Here is a 14504-nt window from a genome sequence, read left to right as displayed (position 1 = left end):
AGAGGAGGAACCATCCTAAACTAGCTCTTTGGGGCAGAAGTCACACTTTGGTGGACTTTGGGGACCCTGCATGAGGCACTGACGCTACCACCTGGTTCCCCAGGAGATCACTAATCTTCACTAAATGAACGAAGCTTTTAAAAAATTAAGCTTGAATTCTCATATGAAATTTCCCCTTTCAAAGTGAACAATTTCATGGTCTTTAGTATGTCAAAAAGTCCTGCTAGAGGTCTAGTTCATACATGGTTTTATTCCATCCACAGCTCAGTGGCCGGCTGCAGACGAGAGAGACCAGTAGAAACCCATTTGTCTGAGTCCTGGTACGGCACACTCAAAACCATTGCTCAGCCAGGTTTGCAACCATAGAGAGCTCAGTTCAGAAGGTTATAGAAACTGTCTTTGGAGATTCCAAAAAGATAATCTTGGTAGCTTTTGTTCCAGGACAAACGACAATCACAAGGCCTTCTTGGGGCTTTTTCCCCCTGTTTTGTAGGCTGTAGGGCACTCAGCTGTTAAATAGAGATATACTTAGCATTTTATTGTACTTTAGATAAATGTCCGATTGCCTAACAGAGGGTTTTTGATTTTGAATTTTCCATGAGAGCCAGAGATAACAGGAAGATGTGATTGAGATGCTGTAACAATTCCACAGCCCTTGCAAGAGTAGGGCAGCAGCCTGTTATCTGACTTAGCCCAAACTAGGAGGGGGAGGGGCTAGACCTCAACCTGGATGGCCTTTCCACCACAAGGACCTTCCCTGGCAGATGACGGTGACATTCTGGATGGTTCCCAGGGCTGGGGGGGGGGGGGGGAACTCCGAGATCTGTCTGTGTTCCACTCTGGGGGGCCCTCAGAAACAGGGGGTCTCCTTACTTGAGGAAGAGGCCGCTCTTAGCTCTCCAGAGCACCCGCCACGGAGTGTCCAGTGGTTGCTCACAGTTGGTGCTCCAGAAACGAGTGTGTGCAGCACACTGTCCCACGCACCCTCCCTGCTCAGAGAGTCCTCTGACCAATGTCATCAGGGGTTGAGTCCCTGTTTCTTGGGGGCCCTCAGGTACAGGGGCCTGGGCACACAGTGTCCACTTCTGACTGCAGGTTGGTCTCAGCTCCCTCCCTTGGCCACACTCATCTCTGAACTCCTGCCCACCCTGGGGCCTAGCACAGGCAGTGGCTTCACCAAGATGGTGGGGGAAAGGGGTACAGACCCTGCTCTTGGGCGTGACACCAAAAGAATCCAGCAGTGGCGCTTGGCAGAGGCAGGTGGGCTGGTGTGCTACACACAGGGCCGGTGATGTCACTGGAGTGGGTGCCTGTCACACACACCTTCCACGTGGAGAGCTAGCAGGTCTCCACCTAGACCAATGGGAGAGACTGTTCCACCTGTGATGGTGGGAGGGGAGGGTGGTCGTGTGACACAAATCCTAGCAATGCCCCCGAGGACAGGGTTTGGCACATCACAGGCACTCGCAAGCACTTGCCGAGAGGCCAAGCCCATGGCCACATCCTGGGGCTGGCAAGCCCCACCCAGTGCTGACTGGTCTGCCAGGCACCACAGTACCCAGGGAGAGCCAACCCTGCTGGGAAAGCAGGGCCGAAAAGTACTGGTGCTTGCCTATCACAGACGCAATTCTTGCAAAGAGGCAAAAAGAACCTGGCTTACGTATGCCAGCATCGAGGTTCTTCCATAGTGTTTATTCTCAAGTCCCAACCAGACACATCCCACACCCTAAGACCCCGAGGCCCAGGTTGAGAGCTGGGAAATTAAGGCACTAGGCAGCATCCCACGGCAGGGCAAGGGCCCCTACAACGTAACTTCTCCCTGTGTGGGCATGAGGCCCACTAATCTTCCAGACAGCACCCCCTGGGTAGCACTGAGCACTGGCAAGGGAATGCTTTGGGGACAATCAATGAGCTGGCTATCCAGGAGGTCCCCTGCGAGAAAGGACAAGAAAGGTCCCACTGGAGCCCCTGTGTGGCCGTGATCTGAAGTTCTGACTTCAGGGACACCACCTCTCCATAAGTCTGAGCGACCAGGTACCTTCAGTGTCTGGTCCTTGCCTGGTACCTTCAGTGTCTGGTCCTCAATGCAGACCTGTCTCCTGAGATATTCGGAGGATGCTGTGTCCTCTGTTGACCTCCATTCAGACTTCCAGGCCGGTGGGAAGAGCCAAGCCCCAGTGAGGGGCAGGCTCCAGGCATCCAGTGATAGGCAGGCTAACAGATGCCAAATTCTGGGCTGGAGCCTGCCTTCCAGTCAATGTGTTGGTCAGCTACTGAGCTGGACTCCCCAGAAGAGAAACTAGCAGGATTCTATTTAGTGCAAGGGAGGCGCCCAAGATGCGCTGCCAGCTGGGGGAGGGCGCACAGTGCCTACAGGGGGCTGTGGGGCTGAAGTCTGTTCTGGATGCCAGAGACTGAGCCCCTTGACCACAGTGAGTTGTGATGCAGGGGTGGCCCATCCCCCTTTGAGAGCTGGGCCCTGGATCCCATGGCTGCCTGTCGCCTCAAGGTCATTTCCACAGCAGAGAAGGGTTGCTCCACTCTCCACAGGGACAATGTGGTCTCAGAGCTTGCTTCGGGGGGGCTGTGCCAGGGGCCGCTGCAGTCTCCATACCACCTGAACTGGCTGGGCAGCACGGTCCAGCTGGCGAAGGCCGCCCAGGTCGCCCGTCCTGCAATACCGCTGCAGGGCGGGCCCGAGCACCGTGATGGGAACGCTGAAGTTCAGGTGGGGGTAGGTGGCCCCTGTGTTATTGTCCCGAGTGTTACTGGCCACGATGCCTGCAAGGTCAGAGAGGACAAGAATGTGAGTAGACGATGGGGGCTGGAGGGTGATCGGTTCCCCTCTGGGGCTGCCAGGGTCCTCTCAGGTCAGGGATACCCCACCCCTCCACACCCCCTTCTCCCAAACACTCTGCACCACTCATGCCATCGATCAGCGCCCTCCCCGGCCAGTGTCCACTCCAAGAGTTCAGGGCTCATATGTGTGTGGTTCATGCTGTCTCCCCAGGGTTAGAATAGTGCAAAGTGCTTAACAAATCTTGTTGAATGAATGAATGAGTGACACAAATCAGTTTCGTTTGGTCTGCTTGGTGCAGGTACAAGGGGGCTTCAAAAAGCTCTTGGAGAGTGGGATAAACAATCTGGAGGAGAAAACAACGGGGCCGACAGTTCCAGGGGGGACAGGGGACAGGGGGAGGCAGGGGAAAGGAAGTAGTCTTAACAAACCCAGGAACAAGGGAACAACAAATGATCTAAAATTGATGGTGAGGAGGGTGGAGGAAGCCTGGTAGGACTTGTTCAAGGACAATGTAATGAAACCCAAATGAAGGCTAAGCATGATAGTGGGACAAGAGAAAAGTAAAAGGCAATACAGGAAAGAACTAGGAGGCAAAGGGCATCTATAGAGGTCTAAATACAGGCATGTGCATATGTAAATATATTTAAATATGATGATGGGGAAATAGATCTATGTACAGGTATTTATAGGCTTATATTAAGGTAGCAGACAGACATTGGGCCTCCACTCAAGTACTCTCTCAATGCAAGAACACTTTGTTCTATTAAACTGGCATTCCATGATGCTCACCTTCCAGACACTATCACAGAAGACAAAGTGGGTACATAAACAAATGTGGTGAAGAAAGCTGATGGTGGCCAGCTATCAAAAGAGATAGCAACTGGAGTCTTAAAGACTTGAAGCAACAGAGCCCACATAGAAGAAGCACACCAGCCCGTGTGATTACAAAGTGTCAGTAGGATCAGGTATCAGGCATCAAAGACCAAAAAAATGCATATCATTGTGAATAAGGGGGAGTGCGGAGTAGAGACCCAAAGTCCATCTGTAGGCAACTGGACATCCCCTTACAAAAGGGTCTCAGGGAGGAGACGAGGCAGTCAGGGTGCAGGGTAGCACCAACGAAACATACAACTTTCCTCTAGTTATTTAATGCTTCCTTCACCCACTATCATGATCCCAATCCTACCTTACAAGTCCGGCTAGACCAGAGGATGTTCACTGGTACAGATAAGAGCTGGAAACACAGGGAATCCAGCACAGATAAACCCCTTAGGACCAATAATGACAGTAGCGATACCAGGAGAGTAAGGGAAAGGTGGGGGGAGAAAGGGGGAACTGATCACAATGATCTACATATAACTCCCTCCCTGGGGGATGGACAACAGAAAAGTTGCTGGAGGGAGACATCGGTCAGTGTAAGACATGAAAAAATAAAAAGTTATAAATTATTAAGTGTTCGGGAGAGAGGGAGGGTGGGGGAGTGAGGGGAAAAATGAGGAGCTGATACCAAGGGCTCAAGTAGAAAGAAACTGTTTGGAGGATGATGATGGCAACAAGTGTAAAAAAGAGCTGGACACAATGGATGGACTATGATAAGAGATATATGAGCCCCCAACAAAATGATTAAAAAAAAAAAGCTCTTGGAGAAATGAAATTAAAATGGGCTTTCCCCACTGTCTTTTTGAAGCCACCTCGTAGGGGCAATGGTGTGTATGTGTGTGTGTGTGGCGGGGGGTAGGGGAGGTGTTCTCTACGTACATTATTTTAAAGGTAATTGCTGACCTCACAGAAGAGTCCAGGCGCTGAATGGCTTAGAAACCTGGGCTAACTACTCCCCAGGCCTGCAGACGGCATTCGCCCTGCGCACTGGACACTAATCCCTCGCCGGGTGGGGCTAGCACAGGCAAGGAAAAGGTCAGGGAGGCCGGGCGCCCGTTACCCAGGAGGGCCCCTGAGCAGGTGGAGAAGAGAGGTCCCCCGCTGGAGCCGCCGTGCACAGCACACGTGCTCTGGAGCATCACGGGCGAGTCGTCCACGTGCACCACAGCCGACAGGATGCCCGACGTCACCGAGGGCCCGCAAGCCTGGCCGAAGACGCCAAAGCCCACCACGCTGACAGCCTCGCCTGCCAGAGAGGGAAGGAGAATGATCTCCACCCCAAGACCCCAGACCCAAGCCCTGTCTGCACTCCACGCTTCTGCCGCGGGTCCCCAACTGGGCTCCCAATATTGCAGCTGCTCAACCAACTTCCCCCTGAGCTTTCAGGGCCCTTGCCTCCCTGCTAGATGGCTCAGGCCCTTGGGGGGGGGGATCACCCCTGGTTCTGAATCCCCGAGTGTGTCCCGGGAGACAAATCTACAGTCCTCAGAGTGCCCAGGAGTAGGCGTGTCCACCCCACCTTGCAGACGTGGAGACTGGGCCCGAAAACGGTTCCACAACAAAGCCTAAGGCTTTTAAGTAGCAGCCGAGAAAGACCAACCCGGAGCACCTGGTCTCTCCATTGCGGGACCACTCAGCCTCCAAGAAGGGAGACACTTGATACTTACCTGGCCACATTACTCAGATTGTGCCACCGACGCCCTCAAGGGCCACACACCTTCCTGCCAAGCGAAGTGTCACACCACACCGCTACCAGCCAGTGGGGCAGAGGTGCGCCTTACACTTTCCCAGGGACCTACCCTAGCACCTTGTGGTGGCATGGGCAGGTGGGGCATCTGCAGGAAGAGCTTCCAAGGGCAACCCTGGCCAAAACACTGAATGACAACATACATGCGCTGGGGTGGGGAGAGGGGCTGGCCCCCTTAAACTGACTTCCTTTCCTGAGCTCCATCTCAGACAGCGGGGGCCTGCTTTGCACTCCTGTGACCTTTACCTTCCTGGAAGTGTTCCACCGGCACAGGCACAGGGACGCCAGCCAGGTCCTCCTGCAGCCTCACCACGGCTATGTCGTAGGGCGACACCGCCTGCGTAGCAAACACCACCCGTCCCCAAATGGCGGCACTCCTAGGAGCAAGGGCAACACATGACAGATTTTCAGACCTTTAGTGCCAATTGTAGGCGCTGGGGGAGGGGGGCAAGGAGGTAAGACAAGGACAGGGAAGCACCATGGTCTGAGACCTGCCCGCTAGGCAACTCTGGCTCTGTCACTTCAGCAGTGTGGTCCTTCCACACAAACTGTCAGCAGCTCTAATCAAAGCCCTTGAACAACCCTGTTAATGAATTGACTCCAACTCTGGTGCCCCTCGACTTGTCGGAGAACTGCTCCACAGGGTTTCCAATGGTTGGGTTTTTTTGTTAGTAGACTGCCAGACCTTTCTGCTGAAGTGCCTTTGGGTGGCCTCGAACCTTCGGCCTTTTGGTTAGCAGCTGAGGATGGTCCATAGGTTAATACCAAAAGACCAAACTAAACTTGCTGCCACCGAATTGATGCCGACCCCTGGCAACCCTCTACGACCGGGTAGAATGAGTTTTCTACCTCTTTGTGGAGGTAGAAAGCCCCATCTTTGCCCCTTGGCGCGGCTGCTGCTTTTGAACTGCTGCCTTTGCGGTTAGCAGCCCGACTTGTAGCCACCACAACCAAGAAGGACTCCTGGCCGTGGCTAAGAGGACTTCCCGAAGCGGCAGCCACTGAGGCCCCATGGGGCACAGTTGACTCTCACAGATGAGCTGGAATCAACTTAATGGCAACTTGTCCTTAACACTCTGGGCTAGGCCTGGTGTGACTTTTTAAAGGAGATTAGTGACCTAGGCCCTGTCATTAGTGCCACTGAGTCCCAGAATGGCTGAGTATGTAATTGGCCAGATCCAGGGCCCATTCCAAGCACGGTTGATGATACCAGCCTGCTTGTTGCCCCTCTGGATCCTTATTTATATAAATGCCAGCTCTTCCATAGCCAGGTTCTGTTCTGACTTCACGTCTTAACTCATGAAGGCAGCTTAGAGATAAAATGACTCGCCTGTAATACAGGCTCTCTGCGCAGATGCTGTGCATTTGAACTGGCGGTTTCACTCAGCGGGGGGGTGGGGGGTGGGGGTGGGGGGGATGGTGGTGTGTGTGTGTGTGTGTGTGTGTGAGAGAGAGAGAGAGAAGAGAGATCTGGGAACCCCCCCTGGGGTGTTCCTTATACAATCCAATCGTGGTAATGGCAAAGCCCACTGGGCTTCACAGGTGGGATTTGGAAAGACCTGGCCTGGAGAAGGTTGAGTCATTTGGTAGAAACACCAACGCTTTATTCTGCTCTGCTGAGACCTAAGTTAATCACCTGAGGTTACAGAAGAAAGGGAAACGGAGAGGCAACTTTTGGCAGACCTAGAGCAGGTAGAAAGAGAGCAAAGGTGCTTTTCCCTGCAGTTGGAACAAATGATAGTCTAGGCCAGCAGTTCTCAACCTGTGGGTTGCGACCCCTTTGGGGTGGAACGACCCTTTCATAGGGGTCGCCCAATTCATAGCAGTAGCAAAATTACAGTTATGAAGTAGCAACAAAAATAATTTTATGGTTGGGGGTCACCACAACCATAGAAATGGTTGTGAATGTAATAAAGGGTCGTGGCATTAGGAAGGTTGAGAACCACTGGTCTAAGCCCTACACTCACCCAGAATGTTCACACTGTGTCTACCTGCCTGGGCCTGCCCCATATCCCTCACTTTGATCCAGAAGAAAAGATCTGTTAAGATCTCAGAGATGAACAAGCCCTTCTCCTTCCCTTAGGAGGCAGTTTGCTGCACTCCTGGGGACTTCACCATCACTTGGAAGGTGAGAAAGTCTAGGGTTAGGAAGTCTCCATTAAGAGGGAACGGAGTACAGAGAAGCTACCCAAAATTAATTTAGAGGCCCGGGGATACCAAGGCTAGGATACAGAAAGGCCCCCTCCCACCCCCAAACCAAAATCTCACTGTCATATAGTGGATTCCTACCCAAAGTGACCCTTCAGGGTAGAACTTGGCCCTGGGGTTTCCAAGGCTGTATCTCTGTGGGAGAAGAACGCCTCAAGGCTCCATCCACCTGGGCAGAAAGGGCCCAGAGCCCTGGAATTGGAGTTGTTTGAAGCTTGGCATCTTGCCCAAGACCCATTCAACCCCTGCCGGGAGACCCCATAGACTGGGGTTCTGGGTTTCAAAGATGAGAAGACGCCCCAGGACACCCCAAGAATCACTGAGCTGCCAGCAGCCAAGGCTGATGAAGGGTTGGGTGGGAGCACCAGCGGGGGGCCTTACTTGGGGATGGAGGAGTGCACCAGGACCTTCGCACCCTCTCGAGGGACCACGTGCCGGCAAGTCACCACGAGGTCGGGCGCCACGGCTACTCCGGAGCCCCATACGGTGCCGCACTCCACCAGCACAGCTGCGGTTGCCCAAGGGGGGCTGGGGTCTTGGAAGGGCAGGCCCCGCGGGGCGCCCACCTCCTGCGGCAGCCGGGCAGCCAGGTCAGCAGAGTCCGGGTGCAAGTGGCCCAACGCGGCTCGGGCGGCGTGGAGGAGCGGGGCGACAGCGCAGAGCAGCGTGAGGCCCACCCACTCGCGCGCCTTCCAGCAGAGCGGCGCCGCTACCAGCGCCACAAGAGCGCCCGGGGGCCGCGCCGCGAACACCCCGCCACCCTCAGTGCCTGGCAGGCAGCGCGCGTCGGTGAGCAGCAACGGCCCAGCAGCGTTGCTGAGCACGCCACGGCTCAGGGTGTTGAGGAAGATGTCGGGGCAGAAGGCGCCGAACGGGGAGCCGCAAGCCAGCAGCGGCGCACCCTTAGGGACAGCCCCAAGGGGCGCCACGGCCACGGCCGCCCCGCGCTCCTCTGCGCCCTCCCGGGCCTCCGCCTCGCCGGGCAGCACCCGCAGCAGCGCGAACCAGCCCAGCGCCCTCAGCTGATCCTCCTCCACGTCGTCGGACACCTCGTCGCCGAGCGCCCAGCTCTCGAAGCGCCACTGCTCGGCCGCCTCGCCCTGGAAGAGGCGCGCAAAGTGGGCCCGGAACGCCGGGCAGCTCAGCAGCAGCAGCAGCTTGGCGGGGCGCGGGGCCTGCAGCGGCCGGCCGCGGGGCAGGGCGGGCGGGCCGGGCTCGGGGCCCGCGCACTGGGGCGTGCACAACCCCAGACCGTTGCGCTCGGCGCAGCCCGCGGGGCTCACCGCCGTTGGAGCCCACTGCACGTGCAGGCGCAGGTCGTCGCCGCAACTGTCGCCCGGCAGGAAGACGGCGCCGGGCGCAGTCAGGGCGCCGCTGCCTGCCCGCAGGAAGGGGGTGAAGATACCCCCGTGACACAGGACGAGGCCCGGGCTGCGGCTCAGGATCACCCCGCTGCAGCTCCACGAGCCCTCCTCCGGCTGGCCGGCCCGGGAGGCGCTCACCACGCAGCCCGTCTGCTCGACCGCCTTCATGGCGGGTCCCCACTGCCGTCCCATGGCCTCCGGGATGGAGCACCCAGAGTTTCAACGAAGACCGGGTAGCGAACTGGTGAGGACCCCCGGCGGGAGGAATTAGTCCCCGTAACCCAGTGCTGAACGACAAAGGTGCCTGCCTTCTCCGTGACTTTCCTGCTGAAGCGGGATTGGCCAGCCCCCAGCTGACCGGTCCGGATTGGCTAGGGTTTGGGCAAGCCCTGATTGGCTATTGATGCTGATCCCGCCTCCCCACGCCCTCCTGGGCTCATCCAGCCTGCAAAACGCAGCGGAAACAGCTGCCCCTGAAGACGCGCCCCTAGGAGAAGGATTGGCTGTGACGTTTTACGTAACGAGGGGCGGGCGACAGACGGGGCGGGTCCCTCAAAGCCTAACCTGTTGCTAAGGCCGCAGGAAAGGCGGTCGAAATGAGCTGACGTGGCTGGACTTGTCCTGGCTGCACCTGTCAGAATCGACATTGCGACAGAAGCGACACTGCCGCTGCGGCCCGTGGGGTGAGGCAGTCCGAGGAAATCCCTGGTCCATTCCGTATCTAGAAATTTTGAAAGCAAATCCTACAGCAAGTCTCTATGGGGCGTGAAGCTCCCAACATCTACTCCCAACATCTTTTAATGCCGAAGCCCCACCCTCCCCACGCCCCCACCCCAACAAAGCCCATAGTAATTGGATTGGCTCTAAATAAAATAGTCCTTTAAACTACGCAGCTCAAGTAAAAAAATTAATCACACAACACTACATTGTGCAGTATTCTAAAGCAAACACAGCTTTACTCCCATTGAGTCATTTCTGGCTCATGGTGGCGCTATAGGGCAGGGTAGAAGTCCTCCTGTGGGCTTTTCCAAGATTAACTTTTTTACTGGAGTGGAAAGCCTCATTTTTCTCCCATGGGGAAATTGGTGGTTTCAAACTACCGACCTCATGGTTAGCAGCCCAACAAATAACCACTATGCTACCGGGGATCCTCTTTGTCGTATACACATTATACACACCCCAGGGTTTATCTAGGCCAGAGATCAAAACCGTTCTCTCTAAATAGGTTCTGCAGACAAAATGTTCCTGCTGTTAGGTTCTGACCCACAGCGACTATATACAACACTATAGACAACAAAACGCAGGCCCGGTCCTGCGCTAGCCTGGCAATTGTTACTATGCTTGAGCCCATTGTTGCCACCTGAGGTCCTTCCTCTTTTTTCCCTGCCCCTCCACTATGCCAAACATGATGTCCTCCAGGGACTTGTCTCTCATGACATGCCCGAGGTATCTAAGACAGAAACCTCCCCACCGCTGCCTCAAAGGAGCATCCTGACCCTACTGCTTTCCAGACAGGTCGCTTTGTCCTTTTAGCATTCAGTGGTGCTTTCGGTGTTCTTCTCCAGCACCATTCAAATGCACCGATTCTTCTATAATCTCCCTTATTCCACTGAAAAGTGAGGCAACTGAAAGCACCATGGCTTGAGTCCAGCACACCTTAGCCCTCGAAGTCACCTCTTTGTGTAGCAGATTTATCTAATCCAACACGTCTTTTGATCTCTTGGCTACTGCTTCCGTGTGAGCACTGATTATGGATCCAAGACGACAAAATCTATGGCAACTTTAACCTTTTGTCGCCTGATTATGATGTTACCTGCTGGTGCAGTTGTGAGGCTTTGGGCCTTCTTTACATTGAGTTGTCATCCATCCTGAAAGGCTGCAATCTTCTATCGTAATCAGCAGGCCACATAATCTGTCTCAAACACTCAACTCTGCAGCCGTAGCGTGTAAAAGCTAACCCAAAGGCTATGAGTGTTCCAATAAACCTCGTGTGGACACTGAAATTGGAATTTCACATAATTTTCACTTGGCCCAAAATTGTTATTTCTCCAATAATTTTAAAGTTAATTTTCTTCTCTTTAAGAGCTCTGTACAAAAACAGGCCTGATTTGGCCCAGAAGCCACAGTTTACCTAACCTGCATCTATGGTTAAAAAAACCTCACCTTTCTACATATTCTTGAGGATAAAGAAACATGAAGTATGTTTGGGAGCCCCTCATGGCACCCCCAAGTCACAGGCTAGACATTTTTAAAAGTTCTGCTTTACCATGTCACAAACATGCACAAGACTATTATAGTCCACCTATTTATCAGTATTAATGAAAAATATATTCTGTACTTAAATTACATAACCCTTTTGTCTCAACACCTCGAAATGCTATTTAGCTGTGCCCAGCACAACCTAGGGTAAAGCTCTGTGTCACGAACCTGCTAGACAGAGGAAGACTAACAAGCACTCTAGTAAGAGACAGGGTAGAAATAGTCTTCCATAGCACTGCCTTCTTTGGGTTCTGACACAGAAGATGGCCTCGTCACAGTAAACTCTTAACTCTCCCTATTTCCATGGTGTGTTGTGGATTACATGCACATTGGCCTGCTACCACCAGCAGCTCAGGAGCGCTGAAACCCACAGCGCAATTCTACTCCATCCTGTGGGGTCTGAGTCTCAACTAACTTGGTCTCAGTGAGGGTTTTGTGTTTTTTTTCAACCCAATTTCCTTCTCTCTAGAGCAGTGTTTCTCAACCTTTCTAGTGCCACAAACCTTTGATACAGTTCCTTATGTTGTGGTGACCCCCCAACCATAAAATTATTTTTGCTGCTACATCCTAACTGTAATTTTGCTGTTGTTAAGAATCAGGTAACCCCTGTGAAACAGTCGTTCAACCCCCAAAGGGGCTGCAACCCACGGGTTGAGAGCTGCTGCTCTAGAGGCCAGGATCTTCCCTTATTGACACTAGACTACCATGAGCTTTCCTGTTCACAGCAGCCAACAGAAGTCCTTAGTCACAGCCAGCAGCAGCCAAAGTGATACCCTACAGTGGTGGCCGTCTTTTACTCAGCCTTTAAACATCTTATTCTATTTTCCCTCCAAACCAGCCCATCCATGTATCCACAGAACTCCCAGCATTCCTATGGAATGAGACATTTGTTTCCATAGCAAAAATGCCTCCAATGGCTAAATTGGGCCCAGTCCTCACTGGCACATTGGAGAACTGATTTATGCTCATCTGCTGCTGAAAGGACCCACCAACTCTGAGGCCCAGCATGTCCCAAGGCTTTCCAGTGGCGCTCAACGCAAGGTCGTATCCTTCGTCGAGATGTGCAGGCACCTGCTGCACACAGTATCTTAGTTTCTCCAGTGTTCCTTCCCAGGAACTTGTGCTTCTCCCCGAATGTCAGGAGGATGTGTTCAAACTCAGAACAGACACATACACCAACAGCATTTGTTTTAACTTTTTATTAAAATGTTTTGGATACAGACTGACTTTCATTTGCAAATGACTACTGGACTTTTCCTGAAATAGGACATATATGCACTCTGTGAAAACAGAATGGAAAGAAAATCTCAATTCAAAGGTGTTCCTGTACAAAGCTCTGATCCTACTCTGTGTGGAGCAGCACTGCTCCGCACAGCTGTTTCTCTCAACTATCTTCTCATAGGAATGGTGTTTAGTGGGGCAAGAAACAGACGCAGCTGGACTTTTCAATTCCTCTTTCTCCAGTGGCTGGAATGAACCACTTTCACAAAGAGCTGCCCTATCTAGAACCCATTCTTATGAGGGACAAAGACGGGCCCAAACAAGCGAGAAAATGAACACTGGAGCAACCATACTTCATGGGTCTCTGGAGAGAGAAGCATGGATAACTTTTAGCCAAAGGAAATAGAAAGGATGTCGGTCAGCTACCTAGTTCGGTCACTGTTAGCTAGATTTGTTCACATAAGGCTTTAACTCCTTTCCAGAGCAACCGTCTAGCCTGCAGTCCGGCGAAATGCATGTGCTCATCAGACTGCACCTTCAGGTGTCTGCATTTGGGACTTGGCGTTGAAAAAGTATGCTTTCCCACTAGGTCCAACTGAAGACGAAGAAGGGGAACGGCAGCTCGAGGAGGAGTCCCATCCACAGGAATATGTGAGCCACCCTCTACCTTCACGTCAGAAGCAAGGATCCTCTGGTCCAGCCTCCGCAAGTAAGCGGTATCTCCACCATTATCTATTTTGAGATTCTTATAATCTTTCATTAAAGGAAAAAGGAAGCTATTCTTCCATCTTTTACTCCAAGGGGGGATAGAGGTGAAGATGGTGAAAGCCCAATTTTAGGGCTGCAGCTCTTCCACTGGGCGTCTCCCCACAGAACGGGATGCTGGCCCCACACCAGGTGTTTCCCTGGTTTACTTCTGAATTGGACAAAGGGCAAATTTCAGGCCTAAAAACAAAATGATAATAAAACAAAACGGGAGAGCGACGGCTGCTAACCACTGCTCACAGCGCGCAAATGGGAAACCGCTAGAGAAGAACTGCGCGCGGAGATGAGAACAGCTCTTGGGGGGGGGGGGGGGGGGCTCGGCAGCAGTCAGGAGACCAAATGCTGAGGAGGGAGCTTTACAGCCTGAGTACGTCTTTCCAAGACTGAAATGTGCTACATTACAATAGTGTAGGCCCTTAGCACAATTAAGGACCCTCAGGCCGTGATCTTTTCTCTGCGTGACTTTCCAACTCAGAAAACCCCATCACCACACCCCCAAACCTGTGCAAATGTAACTGTCACCCACAGCGTGGGGAACCTGGAATTGATGCCAACTCTTTAGAGGCAAGTCGCTTTACAGCTGAAAATGGGAAAGGGGACTAGAGGCATGAATGGAATTTCATGACAGTATAAAAGCAAACCCTGGCTGAAATGTAGAACTTTCTAAGTAAAAATAACATTGATAACCCGCTCTTAGAATTAACTCCTCAGCAAACAATCAGCTACACATTCGGTGATGAGGAACGGCCTGTGCTCGCCAGTGGAAGCCTGCTGCAAGCTAGGCTACTTCTCTAGTTACCTGCACACAGAGTGATGGCACCCGCCAACGGCAGTGAGAGTGGCAGGCGAGCTCAGGGGGCTTCGCTCACAACCCCTAATTCAACAGGAGTGAGTTCACCTGACTAAGCTCCAGCCTCTTTTCATTATCTTATGAACACCTAAAAGCCATTCACTGGATTAAAAACAAAAAACTCTGGACCAAGTGAACTGTGAACTCAAAAAGTTAGGAGGGACACCAATTAAAGCAACAACACGTTCCTTAAAAAATAGAACCGCTTTCTTTTTCCATCAACCACAGTGGTGAGACGTGTTTTTCCTTTCAGGCGCCACAGAAGGGGCACACAGAGTTACCCGGCAAACCCTGCCAGCTTCCAGGTCCCGGGGGCTGGCCTGCACCAGCATGTGGGGCAGCACCACCTCCCACCAGTGTGGAGAAGAGCACATGTCACCACTGGGCGATGAGAGCTGACAAGAGACTCCT

At 53.0% G+C, this 14504-nt stretch overlaps 1 protein-coding gene across 1 annotated transcript; it reads right to left on the bottom strand.

Moving 5' to 3' along the window:
* Nucleotides 1-1655: 1655 nt before the first annotated feature.
* On the bottom strand, nt 1656-9346 carry TYSND1 (trypsin like peroxisomal matrix peptidase 1). Its single transcript, XM_075534227.1, has 4 exons — nt 8016-9346; nt 5673-5803; nt 4740-4925; nt 1656-2781 (listed from the first exon to the last, which is right to left on the bottom strand). Exons 1-4 carry the CDS (start codon nt 9188-9190, stop codon nt 2564-2566), a joined length of 1710 nt encoding a protein of 569 aa, XP_075390342.1. The 5' UTR covers nt 9191-9346; the 3' UTR covers nt 1656-2563.
* Nucleotides 9347-14504: the final 5158 nt, after the last annotated feature.

This window comes from Tenrec ecaudatus, chromosome 16, assembly GCF_050624435.1.
Source record: "Tenrec ecaudatus isolate mTenEca1 chromosome 16, mTenEca1.hap1, whole genome shotgun sequence".
Lineage (NCBI taxonomy): Eukaryota > Metazoa > Chordata > Mammalia > Afrosoricida > Tenrecidae > Tenrec > Tenrec ecaudatus.
This window is presented reverse-complemented; position numbering and strand designations above follow the sequence as displayed.

Bases quoted from the DNA above. Each gene is read 5' to 3' on its own strand.
- TYSND1 (XM_075534227.1), bottom strand. From the start codon at position 9,190: ATGGGACGGCAGTGGGGACCCGCCATGAAGGCGGTCGAGCAGACGGGC. The intron at 5,804-8,015 runs GTAAGGCCCCCC...CCTTGCTCCTAG, and splicing joins GTGCACTCCTCCATCCCCAA to GAGTGCCGCCATTTGGGGAC. The intron at 2,782-4,739 runs GTAACGGGCGCC...CTGACCTTGCAG, and splicing joins CTGCTCAGGGGCCCTCCTGG to GCATCGTGGCCAGTAACACT.